Consider the following 26,377-nt stretch of genomic DNA (forward strand, 5'->3'; position numbering starts at 1 on the left):
CTGTGGGAGGTCTACTGCAGCTATGTCGCGACAACCCCTGTTGTCTGTATTCTCGCGAGAAGCCGCGAAGTTTCCGGTGTTGTGTATGTTCCTGGAAACATGGCGGCCAGCTTCCGCGGCCGTCCTATCCGGAGTCTTCGGATGCGAGGTGAGCGTGAAAAACTCGATTCAGTGATATCTGTAATTGTGGGATATTGCAAAAATAGAATTTCTCAGGCACGTGATGACCCTGGTTGGATCCCTCAACATGTCCGCTATGTGTGTTTTTGACAGGTCGGAATGACAGCGGGGAAGAGAACGTACCGCTGGATCTGACCAGAGGTAAGCAGAGGCTTCATCACATCACCCTGAAAGCGATTATTGTTCAAAATGGATGAGGAGCTTTTCTGCAAACACTAGCCCTGTGAAGTGAAAACTCATTTAGTCTGTGCACTTGTCCTGTCATTGCTGCTGTCATTTAGTCAGTTTTCCCTTTCTGTTTCGTCTAATAACATTGCTAGCGATATCATAATAACAGGCGGTTGCGAGCTAACTAACTAGCTGAGTTAGCGTTAGCTAGCTGCCACGGCTAACCAGCCATGACGACGCTCTGTTGTTGTGATTGGTGTGAGTGGGCAAGATAGCCTGTTATTTAGCCAACCAACCATAAGTGATGTAGTCATGCATTGGTCATCGCTGGCTGTATGAGAAATTGGGTTTCAAGGCTGTTAGCTGAGTAGCATTTATACAGCACAGGGTGCGCAGGGTGGTTTTTCCAGTGGCATACTGATAAACAGTTGCACAGTCTGCTCAGATTTACTCCCCCAGAAGCAGCTCAGCATACCAGTTTGTTTGCATGGATCAGCGATTCTCTGTGTTTTTAGCACTCAGGCGCCGGTTTGAGTTTTTCCTACCATGTAAACTATGGCACATTTTGCACCTGAAATGGCAGATGAATGCAGCACAAAAGGTCATCGCGCATTTTCGCTCCTTTGTCATGATAAGAGATGGGGTACACTTAAACTGCGAGCTGTTTCATCATGGATTTACAAAATATGAATATACCGTGTAAGATATTGGTCTACCTCAGTGTTTCGTTCCAGGTCAGCATGTACAGCTCCATTACATTATGGTGCTGTGTCATAAGAGTTTTGTACAATCCTAGATCTGAACACTAAACCGTGTTTGTGCCCAAGAGTTCAAGATCATGAAGCATAAAATTCGTATGCAAAGTCTATGCCAGCTGTTTTTATTGCATACACATTCTTGCATGATGGGACACATGCTCAGACTAGTCCACTCCTGGTCCATTTGCAAGAGACTGCAGGTACAGATAAATACCCATCACTGTCACTGATGGACCTCTGATTATATATGACATGTAAGTCTGCAACATGACATCTTACTCTTAAGATTAACGGTCCTACCACGTTGTTTTAGTGTTTTTCTCTTATGGATAAAATAACATTTGCATATTTTGAATTAATTTGGTGATTGCAAAGCTGTTTGCAAAAGTCCAATATTATGAAGCTCTTAATTGTCTTTTCATGCGTGCATTGTTTTGACGAAATGAAACTATATCTTGCTCGTCCTCCGGTAAACTTTGCCACTGAGAAGAACATTTTGAACATAATGCATTAAGCCGGTGTATTCATAGTTTCTGCAGCATTTATCTTTTTGTTTAAATGCAGTATCTGGTTAGCATGCAAACTAAACCACTGTTAAGGCACTGCTTTTTGCCAAGAGAATACGGTTTTAAAAAGCATCTGTCTTATGTGAAGAATATCACGGTAGGCACCTAATAGTTGAAAGGAACTGAAAACAAAAAAACACTTCCCTGCTCAAGTCTTGCTTTTACTGTCTAGACCTTGTTTTGCCTGTACACACCAAATTAGTTTGACCAGCTTAACCATCTTCCTTCCTGCAACATCTCAATTACGGTTCATCGACTGATATTGTGACAATATCGCTTCATGCTTTTCTTAGATACATTGTATTTCCTTTTTCCTTGTTCTGCAGAACCGTCAGAAAACTTTCGTGAAATCCTTCAAAATGTGGCCAAACCGCACGGAGTCAGTAACATGCGAAAATTGGGCCACCTGAACAACTTCATAAAGGTAATGCTGTCAAGTTATTTTTTCCTCCCAGTGATTTATTTGTTATTTTAGGCAACATTGACAACACCTTGAATCAGTGAAAGTGCCAAAGTTGCTGAGTTGTTATCTCCCTAAACCACCATGAAGACCTTGATGAAACTGTGGGTACGATCAGCATTTCTAAGCTTTCAAGAAGGTTGACTCACTGTTCAGAGTTCCCGTGAAGATTGACTGTCGTGCTCCCCTTCCTCTGTAGTGTCACCACCGACCTCTCCTTGATCCTCCTCTCTTGGGTGTTGCTGCCAGCAGGCCTAGCTGTGCCTGTCATTGTGACGCTGACAGTGAATGTAACAGGAGCTCTAGGGATGCAAAAGCACTCTGACCTAATGTTCATCAAGAGCAGCACTCTGAAACCTGAGATTGTCTGGTTATTGTTGTAATGAGCCTCAGATACTCATTTATAAAATCCCAACTTTATTCTATTTGTCTGTTTAAATGTGAGCCTTTCATGCATGGATGGTAAGCTATAAAGATTTTCGAGTGCATACTGTGCGATGTACATCCACATTTCTCATGAAAGCAACTAAATAGTATTCAGGTAAACCGAAACATAAAAAAGATCATCAGCAAAAGTAAGAAGCATCAGAAAAGAGGTTTCAAAGCTAAATTACTGGGCTGTGTTTATCCCACTTATCAGCAGCTGACGGCTGGGATGCTCAGATTTATTGTTTGCAAATGAAAAAAGGAGGAAGATTTAGAGATTTAGTTGTTATGAAAACAAGTGCAGATGGAAGTTATTTTCACATGTAAACAGTGGTTTGACGTTTTATTGTTGTTCTTAGAGTGAATACAGCCCTGATCGACTAGTGACCTCTCCAGGGTGTTTTTCTTCCATCCGACACATACATGCATAGTCTCCAGAAACATTATGTATTCACATTGGTGATTTCTGCTATCAACCTGCTGCTTTAAATCATGTCTGACTGTCATGGACATGTTTTGACCCATCGTTGGTGGCCGTGCACCCAATGAGTGTTGGCCTTGTGCAGCTGGCACTGAAGCAGGCTGAAGGCTGAGTGTAGGACTGTAGTCTGTACACCTAACTCTTGTTTACAACTAACAGGAGGGTAGTAGCCATGACGTGTGTGTGTGTGTGTGTGTGTGTGTACGTCTGTTGGAGCACCATGCCTCTGATTCCTTATAAGGGTTCCAGGACAGTGAGGGTGACCTAATCCCCCCCTCCGGAGAGTGTCACATGCCCCTCTCCCCGTCTCTTCTCTCCTCCTCCTGCCTGCTTAGGCTCTGACATCACAGCTGGTTTAACACCCCCTACTCACTATGTTCATGCATCCCGTCCTGCTTCATCTCTCCTCCTGCTCTGCTCTGCAGTGTATGATGATGGAGAGAGGAGGTTCACGTCCAGTTTTAGCTGGAAATGTCGGTACTTTTAAAACCTCGGCCCTATATTTACATGTTTTGGTGTGTAGATGATTCATACCTACTGAGAGTTTTGGAATTGGTCCAGTAGATCGCCTCAGCTGGCAGCCACAATAAGGCTCCAATGGCTGCAACATGATTCTGTCTCCAACCTTCAAAGTTATGTCCGCTAAAGTGCTTGTTTTTTTTACTGCTCACAGGCTGAGGTTGTTAGTGTCTGACAACATTACAGAAACTATAAACTATTCCAACAGAGATAGACCTTCTCCTCTCTGGTGAGGGATAGTTGATTGTTGAGTCTCATTCCCATGTCATCAAATACTGACGCTTTGGTTCAGAATTCCGGGCCAAATAAAAAAAGCTTCGGTATTTGACAACCTGGGAATGAGACTCAACAATCAACTATCTTTCTCTGGAAGCGCCTTCTCTACCTTTCTCTCACCCACTCCCCTGCTGGTGCTGCATCAGGATAGAAAAAGGTAGACTGAACTGCTGTGATGGAGCAGCACTCACTTGCTGGTACCGTGCAGGTCCCTCAGGGTGCCTATAAGAAAGGTGGCAGCAACAAAATGGCAGCATCCTTAGCCCAAGGAGTTCATTCCTTTGTGCATGTAATGACTTTCAGACGATGCTGTTGTTACAGTTGGCCTGCCAGTTGACATCGACTGTCGCTGAAGACTTATTGTTTTTATAATGAACTGCCTCTATGTATATACAATTTTAATCTTGTATACAGCAGCTGTGTGTGGGCCTTTGCTAATGATGGAGGACCTGTGGTGAGGGAACTGCTAAAAGTGGCAATTCATGCTCAGAACAGGTTTCTTTGCCAAGCATGGTAGGGCACAGAAAACAGAAGCAAACAGTCAAAAATACCTATTGCTTTCTTCCTGTTATTATCACCCTCTCTTTTCATACATCCAACACATATTCATACAAGCGCATGCCTTCATAAACAACAAATGCTGGAGGTGACACACGGCAACACCCACTGCTGGACCTGTGAATGCGTTGCCCCCAACTCTTTTGTAATTATAACCTCCATCTACCACCAGTGAACCTACTCCAAACAAGTCAGCATATAACAGACAAGTGGAAAAATACAACAAACACACCTGCATTGCTCCTGCAGCACCCACTTTGGAAAGTGTTGTTTGTCAGTTTGGACAGTCACCTGTATTGTTGCTTTTGACTCAAACTCTAAACAGAGACTCCCAGGAGAAGGAGGAGGCAATTTTGGAGTTACTGAATTCCCTTATAAACATCTCGAGGGGCCCTAGTTCTGTCAGAATGCCTGTGCTGGGCTTACTTCTGTCCTTGTCCAAAGCCATGTTAATGCATTCCTTGTATCAACCAAGTCATTTATTTTTTGTCTTTTCTCTGTGTTGCAGCTGCTATGCAGCGTAAGCCACCGTGAGGAAAACTTTGGGTTTACGTACGAGGAAATCATCATTTGGTAAGTGTTGTCAGCTGCCAGTAAAGATTGTACAGCGTGTTCTTTTCTTTCAACATGTGCGCTATTTCATATTAATTAGCTTCAGAGCTGAAATGATTAGTTCATTTTAGTGCTGTCAAACAATTAAAATATTTAATCATGATTAATCGCATTAATGTCATAGTTAACTCACAATTAATCGCATATTTGTATCTATTCTAAATGTCCCTTGATTTCTTTTTGTCCCATTATTTTTTCTCATTTTAATGCTCTTATCAACATGGAAAAGTGGATTGGCTTGCTTTATGCAATTTTTTTTTTTTTTATTGAAAAACAACATTGGCAAACAGGGCGATACAAAATAAAATTATAAAGTGCACATGCCAGGTAAACTAGGACTCAGCCTATAGTGCAGTTAAACCATGGCTTAATACTTTCGTTTTCTCAAGTTTGCTTTGAACATAGCAGTTCATTCACCATCAGAGTGATCAGAGCGTCAGATTCGCCTGGCTATGACGAGGGGGCGGAGAATTCGCATCAGCTGTGTGCTTTGCCATCAAGTGGTATTTCAGGCTGGACGTGCTAGGATAATAGCTCAGTTCGCAACGACAAAAGACACAGATCACTTTGGTCTTGTCAATGGAACCATTTGGCAACTGTTTCAAAGTAAACTTTCCATTCAGAATCTTATTGGCATCCATTTCGGCGTCTCGCGCTCGCCATCCACTCAAAACGTAACGTGCCTACTACTCTTTGGCCGGCTCGCAAGCCCAAACGGCGTGCCTGTTATTTTGCTTCCGGTCTAGCTAGATCCGGTGTGGTGTTGTAGTTTTTCTAACATTACTAGTTGTTGCAACAGCATGTGAAAAAAACTACACAGTTTGCTAGGCCAAAAAGAACGTTAATCTTGCGATAAAAAAATTGACTCTGTTAAAATGGGTTTGCGTTAACACCGTTAATAACTCGTTTAACTGACAGCACTAGTTAATTTTGTTGCTAACTGTTAAATTAATCACTGACTATTTTAATAATTGATTAATGATTAATTTAGTAATTTTTCAATTAAAAAAATTCTCTCTAAATGTCAAAATTTTCTAGTTTCTTTCCTCCTCTATGACATTAAACTTAATATGTTTGGGTAGAGGCTAAAGCAAGACATTTGAGGACGTCATCTTGGACTTTAGAAAACACTGATCAACATTTTTCACTATTTTCTGACATTTTGTAAACCAGACACATAATTGATTAATCAAGAAAGTATCAACCGTGAAAAATATTACTCATCAGCCCTACATTAATTCAGGAGTGGTGGAACACTGCAGTCTGAGCATTATTGGCCTAGCAACTAAATGTATTCCTTTTCATCACAATCAAGTAACCAAATTAAACAACATTAGTCCTACAAGCGCTTATAGAAAAAAAGCCAAAATTAAGACCAACAAGGATGGATGTGGAACAAATACTTAAAATCACTGCTTTCCCATACGTTGCTACAAAACAGTTACGGAGGGAACACTGACAATGGTTTGTTAGGTTTATGAAATCTTTTGTCTTGTCCATTTTGCAATTTTGGGCTCATCTAAATGTTTGATTTTTAACCCCCAGTCTGCGACTAGCTCTACTGAATGAGGCTAAGGAAGTGCGGGCTGCAGGGTTGCGGTCTCTCCGCTACCTCATTAGAGACACCGTTGTGCTGCAGAAGGTCCTCAGGCTACAGGTGGACTATTTGGTAGCCAGGTGAGATCCTGCTTTGACCACATCAGTCGAGCGGAGTGCTGTCAGGCTGACTTTTCATTTTGTCTGTCTAAGAATATTCCTTTTTATGGGAAGTCACTTAATTCTTTCAACGCTTTGCCATTTCCTTTTAAATGTTCTGCTCCAGTCACACTTGTTTTTCTCCTGCTGACACATTTATTTTTCTTTTACTGGCTGACTGTGGTAAAAAGATATGGGCATGACTAATTATTTTTGTGTGCTTGTTTAGATGCATTGACATCCAGCAGAGCAATGAGGGGGAGAGGACTCAGGCTCTGAGACTAGTCAGAAAGGTACGATATTATTTCTTTTTTAAATTCTGTATCTCCTCAGCCATTCTTACTCTAGTTGATTCAGCCACTGTTGTATTGCTATTGAAATGTATTGGCTGCAAAGTTGCCACCGGAAAGATCACTGGGTTAGCAGCAGGGTCAGGACAGTATGCACAAGTCTGCAGGCACGGCTATTTATAGCTCTTTCTGTAGTTTACTGTAAACTCTTCACACATACGCACTCACACTCGTGCACACGCACATAGAGTCAGGGTCTGGTTTCAGGAACGTACTACTGGCCATCCAGGCTGAAATTCAACCCCTGTTTTCATTCCATGACATCTACTCGTTTTGGATCGTAAATTCTGTGATATGTGACCTTCAGAATTTATCAGTTACTTCTTTTTCTAAATAATAAACATGGTAGTTATTTTTCTGCTTCTGTTTGTCCCGATTGTTTGATGACTCATTTTTCCTCCTCTCCCTCCCTCTCTAGATTATCACCGTCAACGCGATGCTGTTCCCCACCTCTATTGCAAACTCTCTAATTGCTGTGGGCACTGATGGACTACAGGAGAGAGACCGCATGGTCCGCGCAGCCATCGCCATCGTGTGTGAGCTAGGTGAGCACTTAGTCTTTTGAGATGAAGATGCACAACAGAGATGTGAAAGAACTAGGGCTGCCGATCGATTAAAATAACTTATCAGCTGCGCGGTTTGCTGTGATAACTGCTTTTTTCTTCTTAACACTGAAGCCTGTAATAGTGGATATTTAAATGTAAAATCGGGTGTAGTTATCTTGTCTTTGATTGAATAAGTAAATCCAGAAAATGATCAGCACATGTGCATAGTGTCGCTCAACTGTTTAACTCACAGTTACTGCAGATTGTAGATTGTGTTCTTTATCAGTGATGTGTGCTGTAAGGGCCAACTAGTTGCAATTGCTCACAGTCATCCAATGGTCAAAGTTTTTGGACAGGACTATAAAAGAACCACTAATTCTGTGCCCACAGTGGCTTTGTGAGGAGTCCTTAGGAAGGTGCAACGATAGAGGACAGGAATACCTTGTAAAATACCCAGTTTGTTATGGGAAAAAAAAGCCTCTAATATTACTCTGTCACTGACTTGCTGCCTCTATAGCCCTGAAGAACCCAGAAGTTGTGGCTAAAAGGGGAGGCCTCAGCACCATCCTGAAGAGTGTGATTGACTGTCAGCTGAGCCGCATCAACGAAGCTCTGATCACCACCGTCCTCCATCTACTCAATCACCCACGTACCCGTCAGTACGTGCGTGTTGACGTGGAACTTGAGGTACAGACACAGACACACACACACACACACACACACACACACACACACACAGACACACACACACACACACACACACAGATATGAATACAGGGGAAGTTTATAAATGAGCCACTGTGCTGGGAGTCATTCCAGTCAGGATTAGTAGCCGCAGGTTGCCCCTCTCTTTCCCATGGAGCTTACAGTAATCAGTTACAGCGTTTCTATGAAGCCTCATTGTCTGTAAACAGACACCTGGGACAGAAACATCTCATCACCACAGTCATAATATCCACATGGGTGTCATATGAGATCTAAAGCAGTTTAATTATTACTGCAGGAAGTTGCATGGGAATATTTAACAATTAATTTTCAAGAAGCAATGAAGAGTCTTAATGTCTGTTGTGTTTTCTTCTCATCCTCCTTTGGTGTGTGTTCGATCCTGCAGCAAATCCTCGCGCCTTTCACAGATTTTCACTACCGGCACAATGCAGACACGGCTGAAGGGCAACTCAAGTGAGTGTGTGTGTGTGTGTGTGTGTGTGTGTGTGTGTGTGTGTGTGTGTGTGTGTGTGTGTGTGTGTGTGTGTGTGTGGTGGTATGAAGAGTGTCGCTGTTACAGCAGAAACAAAAAGATAGTGTTCTGACATTTCCCTGTGTTTACCATTTGCTGTGTTCCTATAATGGTAACACCATGCGTAAGAAAGTGGAGTGTTTGTATCATTTTTTGTGATCTGACCCTTGTAATCAGGGTTTGACTCCAGCATGACTTGCCTGAGGATATGTAGCAGCAGAAGTCACGATAATCCTTTCAGTCACTGTAAAAGATTTGCTTTTATATTAAAAGATCTATTATTGATTCTCCTCGACTCCCTTTGATCCTTTGTGAACGACTTTAAACGCTCTATGAAAGAGAGAACATAATGATGCTGTGTGTATGGAACATAGTGTCCTGTTTTTAATATGTGCGTGTGTGTTTTGTCACGTCCACAGGGAGGACAGAGAGTCCCGTTTCTTGTCGAGTAGAATGGCCATAGTTGCAGCCTTTCGCTCCTGGTCTGGTAAGGACTTTGATGTAGTAATACATTGACTTATTTAAGTGTAAATACTTTGTTTTCTATAACATGTGCTTTACTGTAGAATGTAACTTAAATGTCTTTCTCTTTACTCAGGGATTATCAACCTATGCAAGGCTGGAAATTCTGGGATCCAGTCTTTAATTGGTTTACTTTGCATACCAAATATGGAAGTTAGGGTGAGTATGGAAGCGCATGCAGCATACAAACAAATTTCTCTGCAGAAATAATAAAGTTTATTTATCCCATGAGCTTCATTTTACAGCCCGAGTGTTATGTTAGCACTAATTTCTCCTCGAGTTTGGAGCAATCTGAGCAACAGCAACATTTGTACACTGATGTAATTCACTTCACAAATCTGACTGATGTCACCAATGCATGTACTGATCCAGATTCCATAGTCTCTTTGAAATTGTGTTATTACGCTTGAACTCATGTATTTAAATCTATTTTCTAGTAGTCGATAATGCATTGCTGTGCACTTGATTTGTTCAAGTTTTCCAAAAACATAAAAGGAGTTGCCATGTCATGCAATGATGCAAAATAAAAGCACTAAGTAACGAGCCTGTTTTGAAAATGTAAGGAGGAGAAAGTACAGATATTTATGTTAAAATGTAGCAAGTAAAAATACAGATACCTGAAAAATCTACTTAAGTACAGTAATGAAGTATTTTTACTTTGTTACTTCCCACCACTGCTTTTTATAAGAAGAGCTGTGTGATTTACTGCACCCTCATGTTACCATACACATCTACCATCAAGAACAACAACAATAATAACAGTTGTAATGATAATAATAATATTCAAGAAAAAAGGGCTCTGGTATCAGTATCGGGAAGATATCCAAACTCGGGGGTCAGATTGGAACTGAAAGAAGGTGGTGCATCTCTAACTTCTATGACCTGAATTACTCCACTACACATACTACTGGTGATGACATGAGCCATATTGACCTGTTTTTTAATAACATGGAGTTCTTGTCTGGTTGGAGTCACTATCAGAGCACAGAGAGAGATCTACTAAAAGGCAGCTGTGGCACAGAGAGATCAATATTATCACTCTGATATTATCAGAAAAACAAGGCTACTTTCAAGTAATTTGAGTATGATGCTACATAAAAGGGACACTGAGATATTAGAAGTGCTCTTTGAGTGCTGGCAAATGCAGCTTGTGTTGTATCTGATCGCTCTAATGTGATTTGCCCTGCAGAAAGGCTTGTTGGAGGTGTTATATGAGATCTTCAGGCTCCCTGTGCCCATTGTAACTCAAGACTTCACGGAAGCTCTTTTAAGTGTTGGTGAGTAAAACATCTTTTTTATCTTCAAACTTTTATACTTCCTCCCACTATCTTGGTAACAAGTAATTTGTGGTTTGTTTGTTTTTTTACATACTGTACTTAATCTGCAAATGCACTCAGGCTGAATGGCTCTGTGTTCATGACAAAGACCATACTCAAAAGTCTTACACTAAAATGCTAAGGGCTGTGCAGAGTTTTGAATGAAGGTTTGAAAATCTGTCCTCATATTTTATCATGTCATCTCCCTTAAAATATATAAAATCCTTGAAAAACAGTCTCAGTTTGAAAAAAGTGAATCATCTGATTAAGTGGATCAATGATTGAATGCAGATGCATAAACTTATTTGTTTATATTTATTAACAACTGAAGTAATATGATATAACAGAGTTAGAACCTGAGTAGATTCTTTGTTATTGTGGTCATATAAATACTATTTATGATGCTGTTATATTCCCGCTAGACCACCCTGATAATACAGGTGCTGAATGCAGACAAATATGGATTTAAGCTGAATTCTTTGTTAGATAAAAATATGTTGTGAATTTTGGAAGGGATTACATCTGTCTCTCTTCAGTACATTTTGACTTCAGGACTTAACAACACTCTGGAGTTATTGGAAATGTTTGTATCACATGAGACAGAAACAATCCTACGCCCACACCACTGAAATCTAATTCCTCACATGGTTAAATACAACTAATATTAGAAAAGCCTATTCCTTATCTGCAAGTGTGCAGAAGTAGCAGGTTTAAACAGAGTGATTAGACATGGATTAGACAGAATTTGAATGTCAGCGTTTTATAAATGAAATTTATACATGAAAAAGCTCATCTTTGCTCTGGTCTTCCTCAGACCCCGCCAGGTTCCAGGACAGCTGGAGACTGTCCGATGGGTTTGTTGCTGCTGAGGCCAAAGTCGTCCTTCCCCATCGGGCTCGCTCAAGGTAGATGATACAAGAGAATAGAAATGGAACAAATGGAACAAAATTTAACAGTTCAGTGTTTAAATGAGCCATGAAATGATTGTTTTCTGTTTGCGTCATTAGGCCTGATCTTATGGACAACTACCTGGCATTTGTTCTGTCTGCCTTCATCACCAGTGGGCTGTTAGAGGTGAGCTGATCATAAGGCTGGTTTATAGAAAAAGACTTCATGGCTTTTCTGATTGTATTCTGTTACACTTTTACTCCAAACATTTGGTCACAGCAGTTTTAGGTTGGGAATGTTGCTATTCAACCATATCCTCTTTGTAACTTTAGGGTCTTGTTGAAGTTGTGACCAGTAGTGATGATCAGCTTGCCGTCAGAGCCACCATCCTCCTGGGAGAACTTCTACACATGGTAATATTAAAATGCGGAAAGCATCTCTGACTCGTTTATTTATTTTGAGCATTGTTTGGCACCCTTAAGTCTAGCACACTAAAGAAGAAGCTAGCTCTAAATGTCTGTGCTTTTGTTTCACTGCAAACTAAACATGGTTTGGGCCTAGAAGATTGGTGTCTTTACAAAAGCCATCTGATTTATTGTGATTCTCATACTAAATGCATTTCTTCTTCTTCCCCCACCCACCTCTCTCTTGTTTAGGCAAACACCATCCTTCCTCATTCCCACAGTCACCACCTGCACTGCCTCCCCACCCTCATCAACATGGCCGCCTCCTTTGACATCGCACAGGAGAAACGACTGTGAGTGCAATGAGACATGCTGTTGTCCCTTCAGAAATATTTTTCAGTCCTAACTCATTATTTTAGCAGAACTACAGGATGTATACTCCTTCAAAAAAACTGCATTTATCTCTAAACATCCCCACTTGTTTATTGTTGTTCCAGTCGGGCAAGTGCAGCAGTGAACAACCTGAAGCGTTTCCATGAGAAGAAGAAGAGAGGTTTGAAAGCACACAGTCTTTATCTGGACCACATCATCCGCAAGTCTGTGTCTTCACACAACCGCAGAGAGACTCACTCGCGTTCCCACAGGGACATCTATGTCATTAAGGTAAATATGTTTTCCCTCTATTCCTCAGCAATATATTCATGTAATTTAAATGATTACGTGTTGGAAGAAATGCTTGATATCAAATTCATCTCTGTGCAGTAAGTACAAAGGTCTTGGGTGTGTTCAGTTTAACTTAACAGTCACCTTCCATCGCAAATGATAATACCTTGTTTCAATTTCAAAATTATCCAATTTATATGTTATATTTTGATAAATAGCAACCGTAAAGCAAACCGTTCATCCAAGAGTGGCCTGAATGTTCTGTAGACTGTAGACACGAATGAAAAATATGCAGTATTGACACCTCATCTTTCATTTCATTACTATACTTTTACTGTTCTTATCAATTATCCTAATTAGCGCCATCCTTCCTTTTATTCTATTTTACAAAAACAACCTAAATGTTTCTATTATATCTTAAATAGTTTAATTGACACTCTAGATGGAGACATAATACATTAAGAATTTCAATTTATCATTTCTTTATTTCTGCATATGACAATAAAGCTTCAGAAAATGCGCAGAGCCAGCTGTGTGCAGCCAGCTGTTGTTAGTCAGCAGATGGCTTTAATGTTTTCTAACTGCTTCTTTAATCACGCTCTGCCACTTCCTATTTCTTCCTGTGTTAAACACACAACATACAATGTGAGAATGACACAGCTTTCAAGTATTAGAAGAGGCATCCTTGACAAAGCAAGGCTAGCTGTTTCCCTTTGCTTTCAGTGTTTGTGCTAAGCTGAACTAAATGTACCAAAGAGGTTGTAGTTAACTGGTTTTAGGACAGATGTGCTGTTTCTCACAACATAAAGCAGATGTTTTAAAGTAATAAAATGAATGCAATTATTGCAAAGCTTTTTTTTACATCACTCTTTTCTGTATTTGTGTGCAGGACACAGAAGAAGCACTGATGATGAACCTGAGAGACAGTCATATTCTCAACCACAAGCAGAACCTGGAGTGGAACTGGTTGCTTATTGCCACCATCCTTAAGGTCAGGCTGCTCTCATGTAGCACCACACACTCAATGTCAGTTTTGTTTCTCCTGTCTGATATTAAAATGTTGTTTTTCTCCCCCAGTGGCCAAATGTAAACCTCAGGAACAACAAAGATGAACAAATGCATAAGTAAGACTCGTTCATAGCATTGCAACATTTTAAATACTTTTCTGACATCTTGTTTTAAATTTTTAAAACTTTTTTTTGATGTGTTTTACAGGTTTGTGCGGAGGCTGCTGTACTTTTATAAGCCCAGTAGTAAGTTGTACGCAGGGCTGGCGCTGGATCACTTAAAGGCCAGACAACTCACTGTGGTCGGCTGTCAGTTTGTTGAGTTCCTCATGGAATCGGATGAGGTTAGAGAAGTGTGCACATACACACAGAAACACACACTCCCCTTCTACATGTTTCTCATTTTCTAACTTGCCTCTCCTCTCTGTCACTTTCTCTCTCCTCTTCTCACCTTCACCAGGATGGTCAGGGCTACCTGGAGGACCTGGTGAGGGACATGGTTTCATGGCTGTCCTCGTCCTCAGGGCTGAAGCCTGAGCGCTGTCTGCAGAGTAATGGCCTGCTCACCACACTCAGCCAACACTACTTCCTCTTCCTGGGGACACTCTCTGCACACCCACAGGGAGTCAAACTGCTGGAGAAATGTGGCCTGTTTCAGTGGTGAGTATACAGTAAAAATCATTCTATGGGCTTTGGAAAACTCCAAAATGCTTCATGAGTTTCAGAAATGTTTCTTTAAGGTCCTGCGAACAACTCTTGTTGCGTGTCTTTGCAGCCTGCTGAATCTGTGCTCTGTGAAGAACCAGGATGCCGTGCTGAAGCTTGCTGTATCCACACTGGACTACAGTAGAGACGGTCTGGCCAGAGTGATCCTCTCCAAGATCCTCACTGCTGCTACTGATGTAAGAAAGCCGCAACAAAAAGAGGGTGTCATACACAACCAAAAAACACTCATAAAGCAGTGATAGGAAAAGCAGTACAGTCTACCATTGGGTGTCACAGAGACTTGGAAGACAGTTAAAAAATAAGTTTAAATCTCTTCTTCTCTAGTGCCAAAAAAACACAAACCTAACCAAAATCCTAATCACTGCATTGTTCCTGCACCTACAAGGCCATAAACATCTAAATGTCCCCTCTTTCCTCCCACAATGCTTCTTGTCTAACTGAGCAGACATGCAGGTTGTATGCCACCAAACATCTCCGCGTGCTGCTGCGTGCGAGCGTGGAGTTCTTCAGCAGCTGGGGCATGGAGCTGCTGGTCACACAGCTCCACGACCACAGCAAGGCTGTGTCCATGGAGGCCCTGGATATACTGGACGAGGCCTGTGAGGACAAGGTGACTGCTTTAAAAAAGCACATGCTTCAATTGTACGATTAAGATACTTGAATGAATTTCCTCCCTCAATCTGTGAAGAAACCCATACATGTATGCTGACAGAGGCAGTGCAGAAATTGTAATGTTATGAAAGGTAATTACATTAGGTTGATGGTGTTTGTCTGACAGCCTTCATGTTGTCTGACTCGTTGTGTTGGTTCACAGGCCAACCTCCACGCTCTAATCCAGCTGAAACCAGCTCTGTCCCACCTGGGAGACAAGGGCCTCCTGCTGCTCCTCAGGTGGGTGTTTACCACAACAGCACTGCTTACCAGACATGATGTCTTTGATGTAGTCCAGCAGCATTTACATGCCTTCATGAATCCACTCTTGTTTCTGCTGTTTAGGTTCCTGTCCATTCCTAAAGGGTTCTCCTACCTCAACGAGAGGGGTTATGTCAGCAAACAGCTGGATAAATGGCAGAAGGTACTATCAGGACTTCGACATACAGCAAAATACATTCATATTTGTAGACAACATGGTAATATTTTTAAAATTTCAAGTAGCCGCTGTGTTATAACAATAACCCATCCAAACTGGAAAAAAAACCCTAAACTCCCACTAACATCTGGCTTTTGTCTTTAATGGGAATGGGTACAGAGATAGAAAGATGCCTCACTTCTTAGCAACTTCCGTCATCAGCTCCGGAAATAAATATTATCGATAGAGACTTTTCAAAACAAGTTTAGTGTCTTCTGGGTGCTGTCTGGTGAGCTGTTTGATCTGATGATTTCTACTGTTCCCTGTTTTTTGCAGCAATTTTGTGATGTAGAATGTGACACAAAAACCCTCCCAGAACAGCAATCTCGTGCACTGACACTAACTGGAAAGGAGTCAATCGTCTATTTTTAGCGGGTTTACCTGCATTTAAAAAACCTGCATATACACACTAATTTTGGTTTAAAAACATTATAAGACCACACACTAAAGAGATTTTTGTTTTCAATAGAGCCTTTTGTTTTACCCTCTCACCTAAATGCCTTTTTGATTGCAGGAATACAACCTTAAGTATGTGGATCTGATAGAGGAGCAGCTGAACGAAGCACTTACAACCTACCGCAAACCTGTTGATGGAGACAACTATGTCCGACGCAGCAACCAAAGGTGAGGAGGTGGAGTTTGTCATCACCTGACAGACCACAAGATTCACTGCAGAGTGTGGGCCTAATGTCTCTGGTTGTTTCTGCAGGTTACAAAGACCAAATGTCTATCTCCCTGTGCACTTGTATGGTCAGCTGGTCCACGATAAGACTGGCTGTCATCTATTGGAGGCTCAGGTAACTACTGTCTTACAGTCAGTGCTCTGTGGTTGTGCAGATTCAGCAGCTTTTCTTCATCATGACTGTCTCTTTCCGTCTCCAGAGTGTGGTTCCTGACCTCAGCTACACGGTTCGCTCCCCGATGCTGGACACCTGGGAGGGCATTAAACAGCTGAAGGCTGCTCTCTGGGCCCTGGTCAGTATCACTTACTTTCAATTCATGTCACCTCAGATACTCGTCACTGTAATATTAATATTAACAGAGAGATGGCTCTCATTATAATGATATTGTTTCTCCTCTCAGGGCAACATTGGCTCTTCAAACTGGGGTCTGAATCTCCTGCAGGAGGAGAATGTCATTCCTGACATCCTCGCGTTGGCTCAGCACTGTGAGGTGCTGTCAATACGAGGGTAAGCTCATTCTTTTCTTTTTTATATTCTTGTCTTAAGATTATATGTTTTTGTACCCAGAATTGTTATGAAATGAGGGTATGACTTCAACTGCCCCACAGAATCAGGGTCTTGCTTAGTTAGCTCAATGAGTTAGACAAAGAGGGAGACAAGATTTAAAATAATTTCAACAGTATTTTATTCAAAGCTAAGACAATAGTAACACAATAAATAAATCTCTAGTCTGTGTGTCAGGGGTTGGTGCAGTTTTAATTGGATGTGTGTTATTGTGGAGCCAAACAAAGAGGAAAACCAAACCAAAAGGAAAGGTGATCATTGAGAGAATGAGGCATCACTCTGAATGACCAAGGTCATTTTACAACAGATTTACAATGGGTTGAGAGAACATATTTGTATGTTGAATACAATTACTGACGTTCTCTTCCATCCACAGGACATGTGTTTATGTGCTGGGTGTGATCTCCAAGACCCGGCAGGGCTGTGAAGTGCTGAAGCAGTACGGTTGGGATGCAGTCAGACACAGTCGCAGGACGCTGTGGCCTGTCACTCCAGAAGAGATCGATGCACAGCTGACCTCTGAACTGTCCTCAGTGCCGAGCACGCTCAGTCTGAACTCTGAATCCACCAGCTCGCGCCACAACAGTGAGAGCGAGTCTCAACCAAGTACGTAGGACTCACAGCAAATCCGTATTTAAGTTGCATGAACCAGCAAATATTTGACATTATTTCTTGAAGTTGGCACTTAATTTTCTTTGATTGACTTTGATTGATTGAAAAACAATGATTGCAGCTCTGATTTGAAAACAGTTGGAAAAACTCTAAGAATTGTATTTATGATCTTCTGCCATCATAATAATGAGGTATTTTGATAAACCCTGGCAATTATTTGCCCTGTAATGCTTTTATTGTGTTTTTGATTCACTCCTTGTGCTCTCAGACATGTACATCCTGGACGATGACAAGTGTGACGTTCTGGACCAGTCAGACGATCCCCCTTTCTATCTACACTCCAAACCAGTCAAGGACCGCAGCCCCTTCACGATCTTGGCCTCCACACGCTTTGTTCGCACTCGCTTCCTTAACTCCCTGTCCCTCCCTAGCAAGAAGCTTCGATCCACCAGTGACCCCAAGACGCCATCAGGCTCTCGCACTCCTACTGAACTCAAGACGGGGAGTATGAGGCGGAACAGGACAGTGACGGAGCCCTCTGTCTACAGTCCAAACCAGGGCGACGTCTTCACATCTGTGTTTAATGGCAGAGGGATGCCGAAGAGTCCCACAGTCAGCCTGGAGACGTCCTTTGTGGGGACCAGAGGGGGCTCTGAGGAGCAGCTTGTGGATGGCAGGCTGGCCAGAGGAGGAGGCTCAGGCCTCGGACTCAGTGGTCTGGGTGGACATGGGGCGGTGGAGCAACACAGCCGGGAGAGGGAGCAGAGCAGCCGAGAGCGTCTAGCAGGAGACGGTGGCTCCTCATCTAGTGGAGGCAATGTGGGTGGGGGTGGAGGAGGCGGGGGAGGTACGCAGTTTAAAAGCCGCAGTCAGAGCTTTAACACGGACACCACAACCAGCGGCATCAGCTCCATGAGCTCCAGCCCCTCCAGGGAGACCGTTGGAAACCCTGAGCACCCCGAACATGAGCCAGACTCCTCTGACTGCGTGAGCCTGAACACGGTGGTGTCAGCCAAGACTGTCAAAACACTCTCCTCCCTCACCCCTCAGTCTCAGACCAACCACATGTCCACACCGAAGTCCTCCACTGTCTCTCTGGTACCACCCGGCTCCTCGCACACTCTGCCCCGCCGAGCTCAGTCTCTCAAGTCTCCCTCAGTGACCACCATCAAGAGCCTGGCTGACTGCAGCTTCATGTACACCAGCCCACGGGACGCGCTGGGCTACGCTACACTGAAGAGGCTGCAGCAGCAAAGGATACACCCGTCTTTGTCTCATAGTGAAGCGCTGGCTTCACCGGCCAAAGACGTGCTGTTCACAGACACCATCACTATGAAGACCGGCAGCCTGGACTCCAGATTGACGCCTCGCAGGTACGTCAGCCATCGCTTCAGAGAAAATAGGACAGGAATTGGATTATTTTGTCTACATGAATGTGCTAACTCTTTTTCGAATGATTTGTTTGTTTTAGAGGAAAAACTCAGTCTTCATTAATGCTACTGTAGCTCTAGCCGCTGTGTGTCTGGGGTGGTGCTTTCGGTCTACCCTGACAATGACAGGTGTGAGTGTGTTTTTTGTGCACCTTCTACTGTGTCTGTCAGGTTATCAGATAGGAGGGGTACCTGTCCAGAACCCACCGTCTTAAATCCGTACCGCAGGCTGTCCAGAACACTCGTACCGCGGTGGGTGGACCAACCCAGCGCCCTCCTTAGTAGAAATGTAGTTTCTAGCACCGATCCAGACAAATGTCTCGCTGCTTTTCCTTTAATAGATACTCCAGCGCTGTGCCCACAGTTGTTTCACCATCGCTTTGACTCCTGCAGCCCCGTAGTGTCAGTCTGTAGATTGGTCAGTTGTTAGTTGTTCCCTCCTGTTTGTTGAGTTGTAACCCTTCCTAAAGGTATAAACAGCAGAAATGTAGAGAGAGGTGTGTTGCTGTAGTGTTTAGGTGATAGATAACAATCCTCTACAGCATTTAAGTCACATTCTATAGAAAATATGAGGGAAAGAATGAAGCAATAAATCTGTGAATTAATTTCTTGATTGAAAGGAAAGAGAATAATCAGAGTAAAGATACACATCATAATTTCCCAGAGCCCATGATGACATTTTTGGCTGTTATTTCTGACCAACAGTCTAAAAAGTTTTTATGAATTGATTATTTACAAAATAAGACAACTACAAAATGTCATGTCAAGAAAGTTATTTTGTCAAAACATTTTTAACAATATAAAACAGGGAAAATCTGCAATTTAAAAACAGGAAATGTTGAGAATTATTCCTAGAAGAAATGGGCCAAACGATGATTAGCAAGAGTCGTTAGCATTTTTGCACTTCTGGTTCCCTCGTCTCAAAGTCGATGGGTTTTTTCAATGGGATTTGGATTAGATGTCTAAAAAAGGTCTATGGTTAACACAAGCTTTAGAGTTTTGTTCTTTGACATAAAAAACCCACGTTTTAATTAAAAAATGGACACAAAAATGAGTTTAAGTGTCTTTTAAAAAAGGCAAGTGGCTAAATGAGACTAGAGGTTGTTGAGGACATTAAACGTCATCATGCCGAACACGGAGACTCATTTACTCACTAGTCCAACTTTACAGACTGATTTCAGTTGCAAACTATTCTAACTTTACAACTTTAGATTCACCACTTTATAGTAAAATATGTATAGTATAGTATAGTGTAGTAAGACGCTCAGTGGTGGTGACATCGAAGACATGCAACCGCGATGTAGTTTTTTTATAGCATTATAATGTTAGCTTTTTACTTCTGCCGATTGCATTTATGCTTCAAAAATCATAAAAGTGGTGTTCATTTGTGTAAATAATCTGAACAAAATAGGTAAGTATCATAAACTTGTGTTTGCCACAAAGTTTATTTTCTGCAATTATACAAAATCCAATGAAAAACCAGGGCGATGCTAACTTCTGTGTTAGCCTGCAGAAAGACATCATCCCTCCATCACTGTATTGTCCAATATTACAAATATGCTATCATACTGACCAGCTTTTTTCCCAATTACACACACATTTTTTTTAACCTCTCATATGAACTTTGTCCTCCATTTTAAGTTCGTATTAGATGTTTTTTTCTGTGTGACGCTTTAGACTCCTGATCCTTGGGTGCTTTTGTGTATTTTAAAGCTGTGCCAGTAAGTACTTGACATCACTTTAAGACAGAGATATCCCACTCTGGCTCATCACATGTCCTCTGCTGTGAGTTCACCTGTAGCTGCTGCCCTGATAACTTGCTACAGTATGTTGGGCTTTAGCGCCCCTTGTGGTTCCTCTTCATTGTCTGTTCACTAAGTGTCTGTTTCTGTGTTTTTATCCAACGCTTCTTCATTTACTCCTCCGGTTCCTTTTCTGTCCCAGTCTCTCCCCCCGGATCCTCTCACGCACCTCTCCTCTTGCCCTCCCTAGGTTTCTGAAGGCTCTGAGCTTTGCCTCTCTGGATAAAGAGGAGCTACTCAGTCCCATCAACCAAAGCACTTTACACCGCTGCTCCTCAGTGCGCTCCATGGTCTCTAGCGCCACCTATGGGTGTAATGATGACTACATTGGCCTAGCACTGCCTATGGACATCCACGATATTTTCCACATCAGAGACTCTGCCTACTTTCAGCAGAGGATCAGCCCGCCTTCTGAAGAGCGGAAACGCTTCCTCTTTGGCGATGGAGATGGTAACTGCAACTTCGTGTCTGATTAAATGAAAATTAAATCACAAAAATGTGCAAAGATAAAAGTTTTGAACCAGATGAGTGTGTTTTTGCTTACTGTGTTTTTTCCTTCTGTAGGTGATCGTCCTGCTCTCCCAATACTGAAGCAGCAGTTCAGTATCTCTGAGTTGATCGCAAGCCGAGGTGACGGCCAGAACCACATGGTGGGCTCAGAGGAAACGGGACTGCAGGATCACGCTGACGAAAACTGTCTCTATTGCGTTGGAGCCATAGTCCTTGGATACCCCACACAGCCACAGATCAACAGCACACACCCTCGGACAGGTGAGCCGACACGCACGCACGCTCACACACACATTCAGTCATTCATGTGGACGCATTGTAAACTCAGAAGTTGACAAATGATGTTTTTCCTTCCAGACTACGTTGAGTTCCCATCGTGGGGAGGGCAGAGCGGCCATCGTCTGGAGGTGATGCCTCAGTCCAAGTTCTCTGGGGTGTCCGGCTGCAGCGACGCTGCCGTGTCACAAGGCTCAATCTGCAGCACGCCCACACCTGGTGACGTTGTCTTAGGTAAGACCACGATGAACCACGAGTTCTTTAAAGAATTTCTCTTTTTTTTTTTGTTTTTACACGCAAACACGCGACTTTTGTAAAATTACTTATTTGTTCTCTTATCATTTCATTACAAGTGCTGTAAAATGTGATACAATCTAAGAGTCTGTAGTTCTATCATGAAAACAACATTTCAATATTAGATTAGTTCCAAAACAAAAGATGAATTTGTTTCATATTTTCACCAGTCACTGCCACATTGCTGGAATGTCGAAATGAAACACGAATTAAAAATATTAAAACTTCAAAATAATATTTGTCCCCAGCGTATTTCCCTTTCCCCTTTATCTGTTTATTTATTTGAAGTTTATTTACCAGGAAAGTGTCTTTTTTTGTTTTGTGTTGGCTGAGAGAAACACCAAAAACAACGCTTTAGAGAACATCTTTGTCAAAATATTCCACAAGATCAGCATTAAACAAACACAAAATCAGTCTTTAATTTCTGTTTTCCAGTATAAAAGAAGTAGCTGGTAGCTCCAGTTCTGTGCTTGACATTGCAAAAAAAAAAAAATTACACTTAAGTCAAAGGACTAAAGCACGAATCCAACGCACAAAGCAGCCAAACACACCTTGAGTAAACTTGTTTGCCAAATCCCCTTAACTGCTTGACAGAACTTGTCTTTGGAGACAGTTTTTGAATTACATCACAGTCATCAATACCCACCAGACAAGATCAATCCACCATAATGAGACAAATTAGTATTTTTTTCAGTGGTACTGCTTGATAGAGCCAGACCGATACTGGATTTTTGGCGCCAATGTGACACTGATATTAGGGAGTAAAAATATAAACGGCTGATATTCTCAGGTACACAGAATATGTACATTAAAACATAGATATTTTTGCAGTGATTCCTCAAATGTGGTTATCAAAACACTACTACAGGACATTTTACAGTTAAATAAAGTTAAACCCAAATGACAAAATAAATTGTCACTGAGTATTAATAATCGTATATTACGTCAGTCATCTTTTTCTGCAATTTGTAAAACAAAAGTTTACATATTGGTCATACTGATATCTCCATTGCTAATCATTTTAGCCAACCAATATCTTGGTCGGGCTCTACTGCTTTAATTAATTGTAGTTATTGTGGTGAATATTAAATATTTATGTGTTATTTAGGTGGCAAGGCGATATCAGAAGACGGCCCTGCCTCCCGAGTCTTGCTGAGGAAGGAGGTGCTCCGCCTCATCATCAACCTCAGCTCCTCTGTAGGAACCAAAGGCCACGAAACAGGACTACTGACGTAAAGACCTCTCTCCTCCCTATAATACATACATACATACATTTTGAGTTGCACAAGCCATAAAAGCTTTTGTTAAGGGTTGTTACATTTCTCCTTTCCCTGCAGGATAAAGGAGAAGTTTCCTTACGCATTTGATGACATCTGCCTGTACTCTGAGGTTTCTCACCTCTTAGCCCACTGTATGTTTCGCCTGACCTCAAGACGTTTCATACAGGAACTCTTCCAGGACGTGCAATTCATGCCAGTAAGACATTCCACTATGCCTTCCCCTTCATATTCCTCAACTCTGCATCTTTGTGTGTACTATCCCATGCATTAAACTCTTCTTTGCTCTTTTTCAGATGTATGAGGAAGCAGAGGCAATCCTGACAAAGCTACCAAAACCTGTCGAAGAGGACGTCGACCCTCCTGCAGAATCCTGATCATCCTCCCCCTTGTGTCCCCTGCCACCCTACGAACATGGAAATAATGACTGATAGAATATAAGATGTGGCTATAAGGATGGGGATTTTTTCTATTGCTCAAAACAGAGTACCATTGCCAAGGAAGAGGAGGAGGAAGTGGTCATCGCTCGCCTGTCTTCTAGCCAACACAAGCAAGAAGGAAAGGACTTCGGTATCTGTAAACAAAATTTAACCCGACACGCCTAATGCTGTCTCAGACTTTTTTTTAACAGGAAAAAGGGGGAGCAGTTTAACCAAATACTGTTTTCAGATGGGCTGGCAATCTTGAGCAACACTCAATAATACATCAACATAGTATTTAAGGACAGGCTTGGATCAGTAAGACAAAGACTCATGTTTAAATAAAAGAAGAAGAAGAAATTCTCTCAACATTTTATCTCTTTCCAGAGGTGGTGTTTTTCTGTAATGAAATGAATAAGGCATGTTGTTGTGTCTACCCAGTGATTCCTCGGACCCCTGCGTTCTTCTTTTCTCCTTATGAAACAAAACACTACAGAGGGGGTCCTGCTGTTTTTATCTGGAGCCTTCCCGGTTCATATCCCACCCCGACTTGCGATCTCTTCTAGCCAGATATGTGCTTACGCTTCTCTCGCTTCACCATGTCCTACAACCTGTAGCCTCTTGTCAGCACAGACAGCCAATTACTTTTCTATTTCTTGTATCTCAGACAATCAAACATCACTAGTATTGTATTTTCTAAAGCACTATATAAGCCACCATTACACAGTACATGAGGAGAATAGCATGTATTTCAATGCTAGTTTATTCCATCCTTTACTTGCTTAGGACCCTTTCATATTTTCCTTCAGCCATTGAAGTAAGCATCTCAGGAGGTGGAAAGTTGGACGACTTATCCATAGGGTGATTCGTTAAAGATTTCAAAATGACAGATGTTTCCAAAACCTGCAGCAGCTACCCGACTCTATGCCTTCTTACCTCTGTGCTCCGCTTCCACTGCATGTGCAACAAGCATGGCAAAGTTGTAACGTCACCTTAACGTGTTTCTTGCTTGTAAAACTTTTTTTTTGTTGAAGAAAATAGGTTGCCATTTCATGCTGCCATCACATTGTAGGAATATAATTACCCCTGAATCTGTTTCCACAATGCAATATCACTGTCTGTCATTGGCTGAGGAGGAGGAGGAGGAGGAAGGAAGGGAGTGCGATGACTAAAGGTTTAGTAAAAGGTTTCCAGGGAAACGGGGGATCTCTGTTTCCATTGGCTTGTTTTTGTTTTTGCTATAATGCTGCTACACAAATGGACTCATAGAGAGATGATTCATAGATCAGCTGAGTGATGTCAGATCCGATCTATTTATTATATGTCTGTACCATAGAGTGAGCTCAACCAGAGAAGAAAAAAAAAGTTATTTATATTTTTTCCTCGAGACTGTATTATAATTTAAAAAGATTTTTTTTCTTTTTTTTTTTTTTTTGCCTGAATCGTGGTTTCCCTTGTATAATGTGTACAGTATGTTTTTGGGGCATTGATGACCTAAAGAAACATACAATCCTATCAAAGGGATGCATTGTTAATAAAACAAAATTTGAAATACCCAAAACGTTTCATGTTCTTTTCAATACTTTTTATTTGTAAGAGATGAAGTGATGCAGCAGAATTTTCCTTTTCTTCTCACTTTCCAAGAGTCATAACTTAATAAATCCCTCAGGACAGACTTTTTTTAATGTATTTGTTGTAGTCTGAAGTTCGTCAAATGGTAATATTAGACTATCTTGGCTCAATTGTTAGTCAAATAACTATTATGATCCCATATGGCATCCAGTAATTGTGCAAAACTAAGGGAGAGTTTAGGGGGCACAGGGGAAGCCCACAGTCTCTGACTCAATTTTTTTTTCTTGTGCAGCTGATAGTGAGAAAATCAGGCAAAAAGGTTGAGGCAACTTCGAGAAAGTCCCAGCGAAAAAGGCAGTGAGTTTCATTGTTTCTGCATTGATCATTTAAAGCTGACACTGGTGGAAGGAGTACTCACATCCTTTAAGCAAAAGTTTTATTACAACAGTTTAAAATTACACAAGGAAAAGTCCTGCATTCATTGACCAGGCCTAACTTGTAGCTTTTCTGGGGGAAACCGTGATAGAAATACTCATGTAAAGTACAAGTTCCTCAAAATTGTACTCAGTCTTGGATTGTAAATGAGGCCTACATTTACTCGAGTACAATTTTGAGGTAATTGTACTTTACTAAAGTGTTTCCATTTTCTGCTACTTAATGCTTCCAGTCCACTACATTTTGGAGGCAAATATTGTACTTTTCACTCACTACATTTATTAAATAACTTTAATTACTAGTTACTTTGCAGATTACATGCTTCATCAAAGCAAGAAATCAGATTTCAAAAAAGAAAACTGAATATCAGAGCGAGTCTGCCAGGCGGTATAGGTCGACCCACTTTAAACAGTATATACTTACATGTAAATATATGTATGATTTACTTATACTTTTGATACTTAAGTACATTTAATTAAGACTTTTACTCAAGCACTGTTCACATGGTTCACTTTTACCAAAGTAATATTTTATCACGATAGTGTTACTTTTACTCAAGTATGACTTTTGGGTACTTTTTACAACACTAATTGTACTTGTACAGTACTTAGTAAACATACTTGGTTACATTGCACCACTGTTAACCACTGTTAATGTGCAAAACGTGCACATGTGCACTGGCTCCATCTGTTCATCCTCTTCTTGATGCAGCATCTAAACAAATAGGGTGTGGCTCTGCAAAATATTTCTTCCAACATATTAGAAACTGTGGACAAAAAGGAGAGAATGGGAAAATTTCTCATTTCTCTCTCATTTCAATACAGAAAAGTACCCAGCATTCACCTGGCTGACAGTCTTTGCTAGGAGCTGGAAGATCAATAACAGGTGGTACACATAAAAACATCCACACATAAATTAAATTACATCCACAAGCTTTCGGTCGTAGATCATATTTTTACGGTGCTGAATCTAGTGTGAAGAGGCTCCTTTTTGTATCATAATTAACTTAAGAAAACT

General features: G+C 41.5%; 1 protein-coding gene across 2 annotated transcripts; it reads left to right on the forward strand.

The window, feature by feature from the left end:
- The first annotated feature begins 84 nt into the window (after nt 1-84).
- LOC140996039 (rapamycin-insensitive companion of mTOR-like) lies at nt 85-24,914 on the forward strand. Of its 2 annotated transcripts, none has more exons than XM_073466252.1 (37): nt 85-148; nt 274-321; nt 1,999-2,096; nt 4,901-4,965; nt 6,550-6,681; nt 6,929-6,992; nt 7,468-7,594; nt 8,112-8,281; nt 8,706-8,773; nt 9,251-9,318; nt 9,430-9,512; nt 10,543-10,630; nt 11,484-11,574; nt 11,677-11,743; nt 11,890-11,970; nt 12,214-12,314; nt 12,459-12,624; nt 13,514-13,615; nt 13,702-13,748; nt 13,840-13,975; nt 14,092-14,291; nt 14,407-14,533; nt 14,803-14,967; nt 15,172-15,248; nt 15,354-15,432; nt 16,001-16,110; nt 16,196-16,283; nt 16,369-16,461; nt 16,570-16,676; nt 17,110-17,339; nt 17,614-18,718; nt 20,720-21,027; nt 21,142-21,348; nt 21,445-21,597; nt 22,766-22,889; nt 22,995-23,133; nt 23,231-24,914. In XM_073466252.1, exons 1-37 carry the CDS (start codon nt 100-102, stop codon nt 23,309-23,311), a joined length of 5,244 nt encoding a protein of 1,747 aa, XP_073322353.1. In that variant the 5' UTR covers nt 85-99; the 3' UTR covers nt 23,312-24,914. The 2 variants fall into 2 exon arrangements, with proteins under 2 accessions (XP_073322353.1, XP_073322354.1); XM_073466253.1 differs by having other exon boundaries at nt 99-148; nt 20,768-21,027.
- Nucleotides 24,915-26,377: the final 1,463 nt, after the last annotated feature.

Source organism: Pagrus major, chromosome 5 (assembly GCF_040436345.1).
Source record: "Pagrus major chromosome 5, Pma_NU_1.0".
Classification (NCBI taxonomy): Eukaryota; Metazoa; Chordata; class Actinopteri; order Spariformes; family Sparidae; genus Pagrus; species Pagrus major.

Excerpts from the sequence above, each read along its gene's own strand:
- LOC140996039 (XM_073466252.1), top strand. The coding sequence starts at position 100 with ATGGCGGCCAGCTTCCGCGGCCGTCCTATCCGGAGTCTTCGGATGCGA. Across the intron at positions 6,993-7,467 it reads CTCTGAGACTAGTCAGAAAG|ATTATCACCGTCAACGCGAT; the intron begins GTACGATATTAT and ends CTCCCTCTCTAG. Across the intron at positions 13,616-13,701 it reads TTATTGCCACCATCCTTAAG|TGGCCAAATGTAAACCTCAG; the intron begins GTCAGGCTGCTC and ends TTTCTCCCCCAG.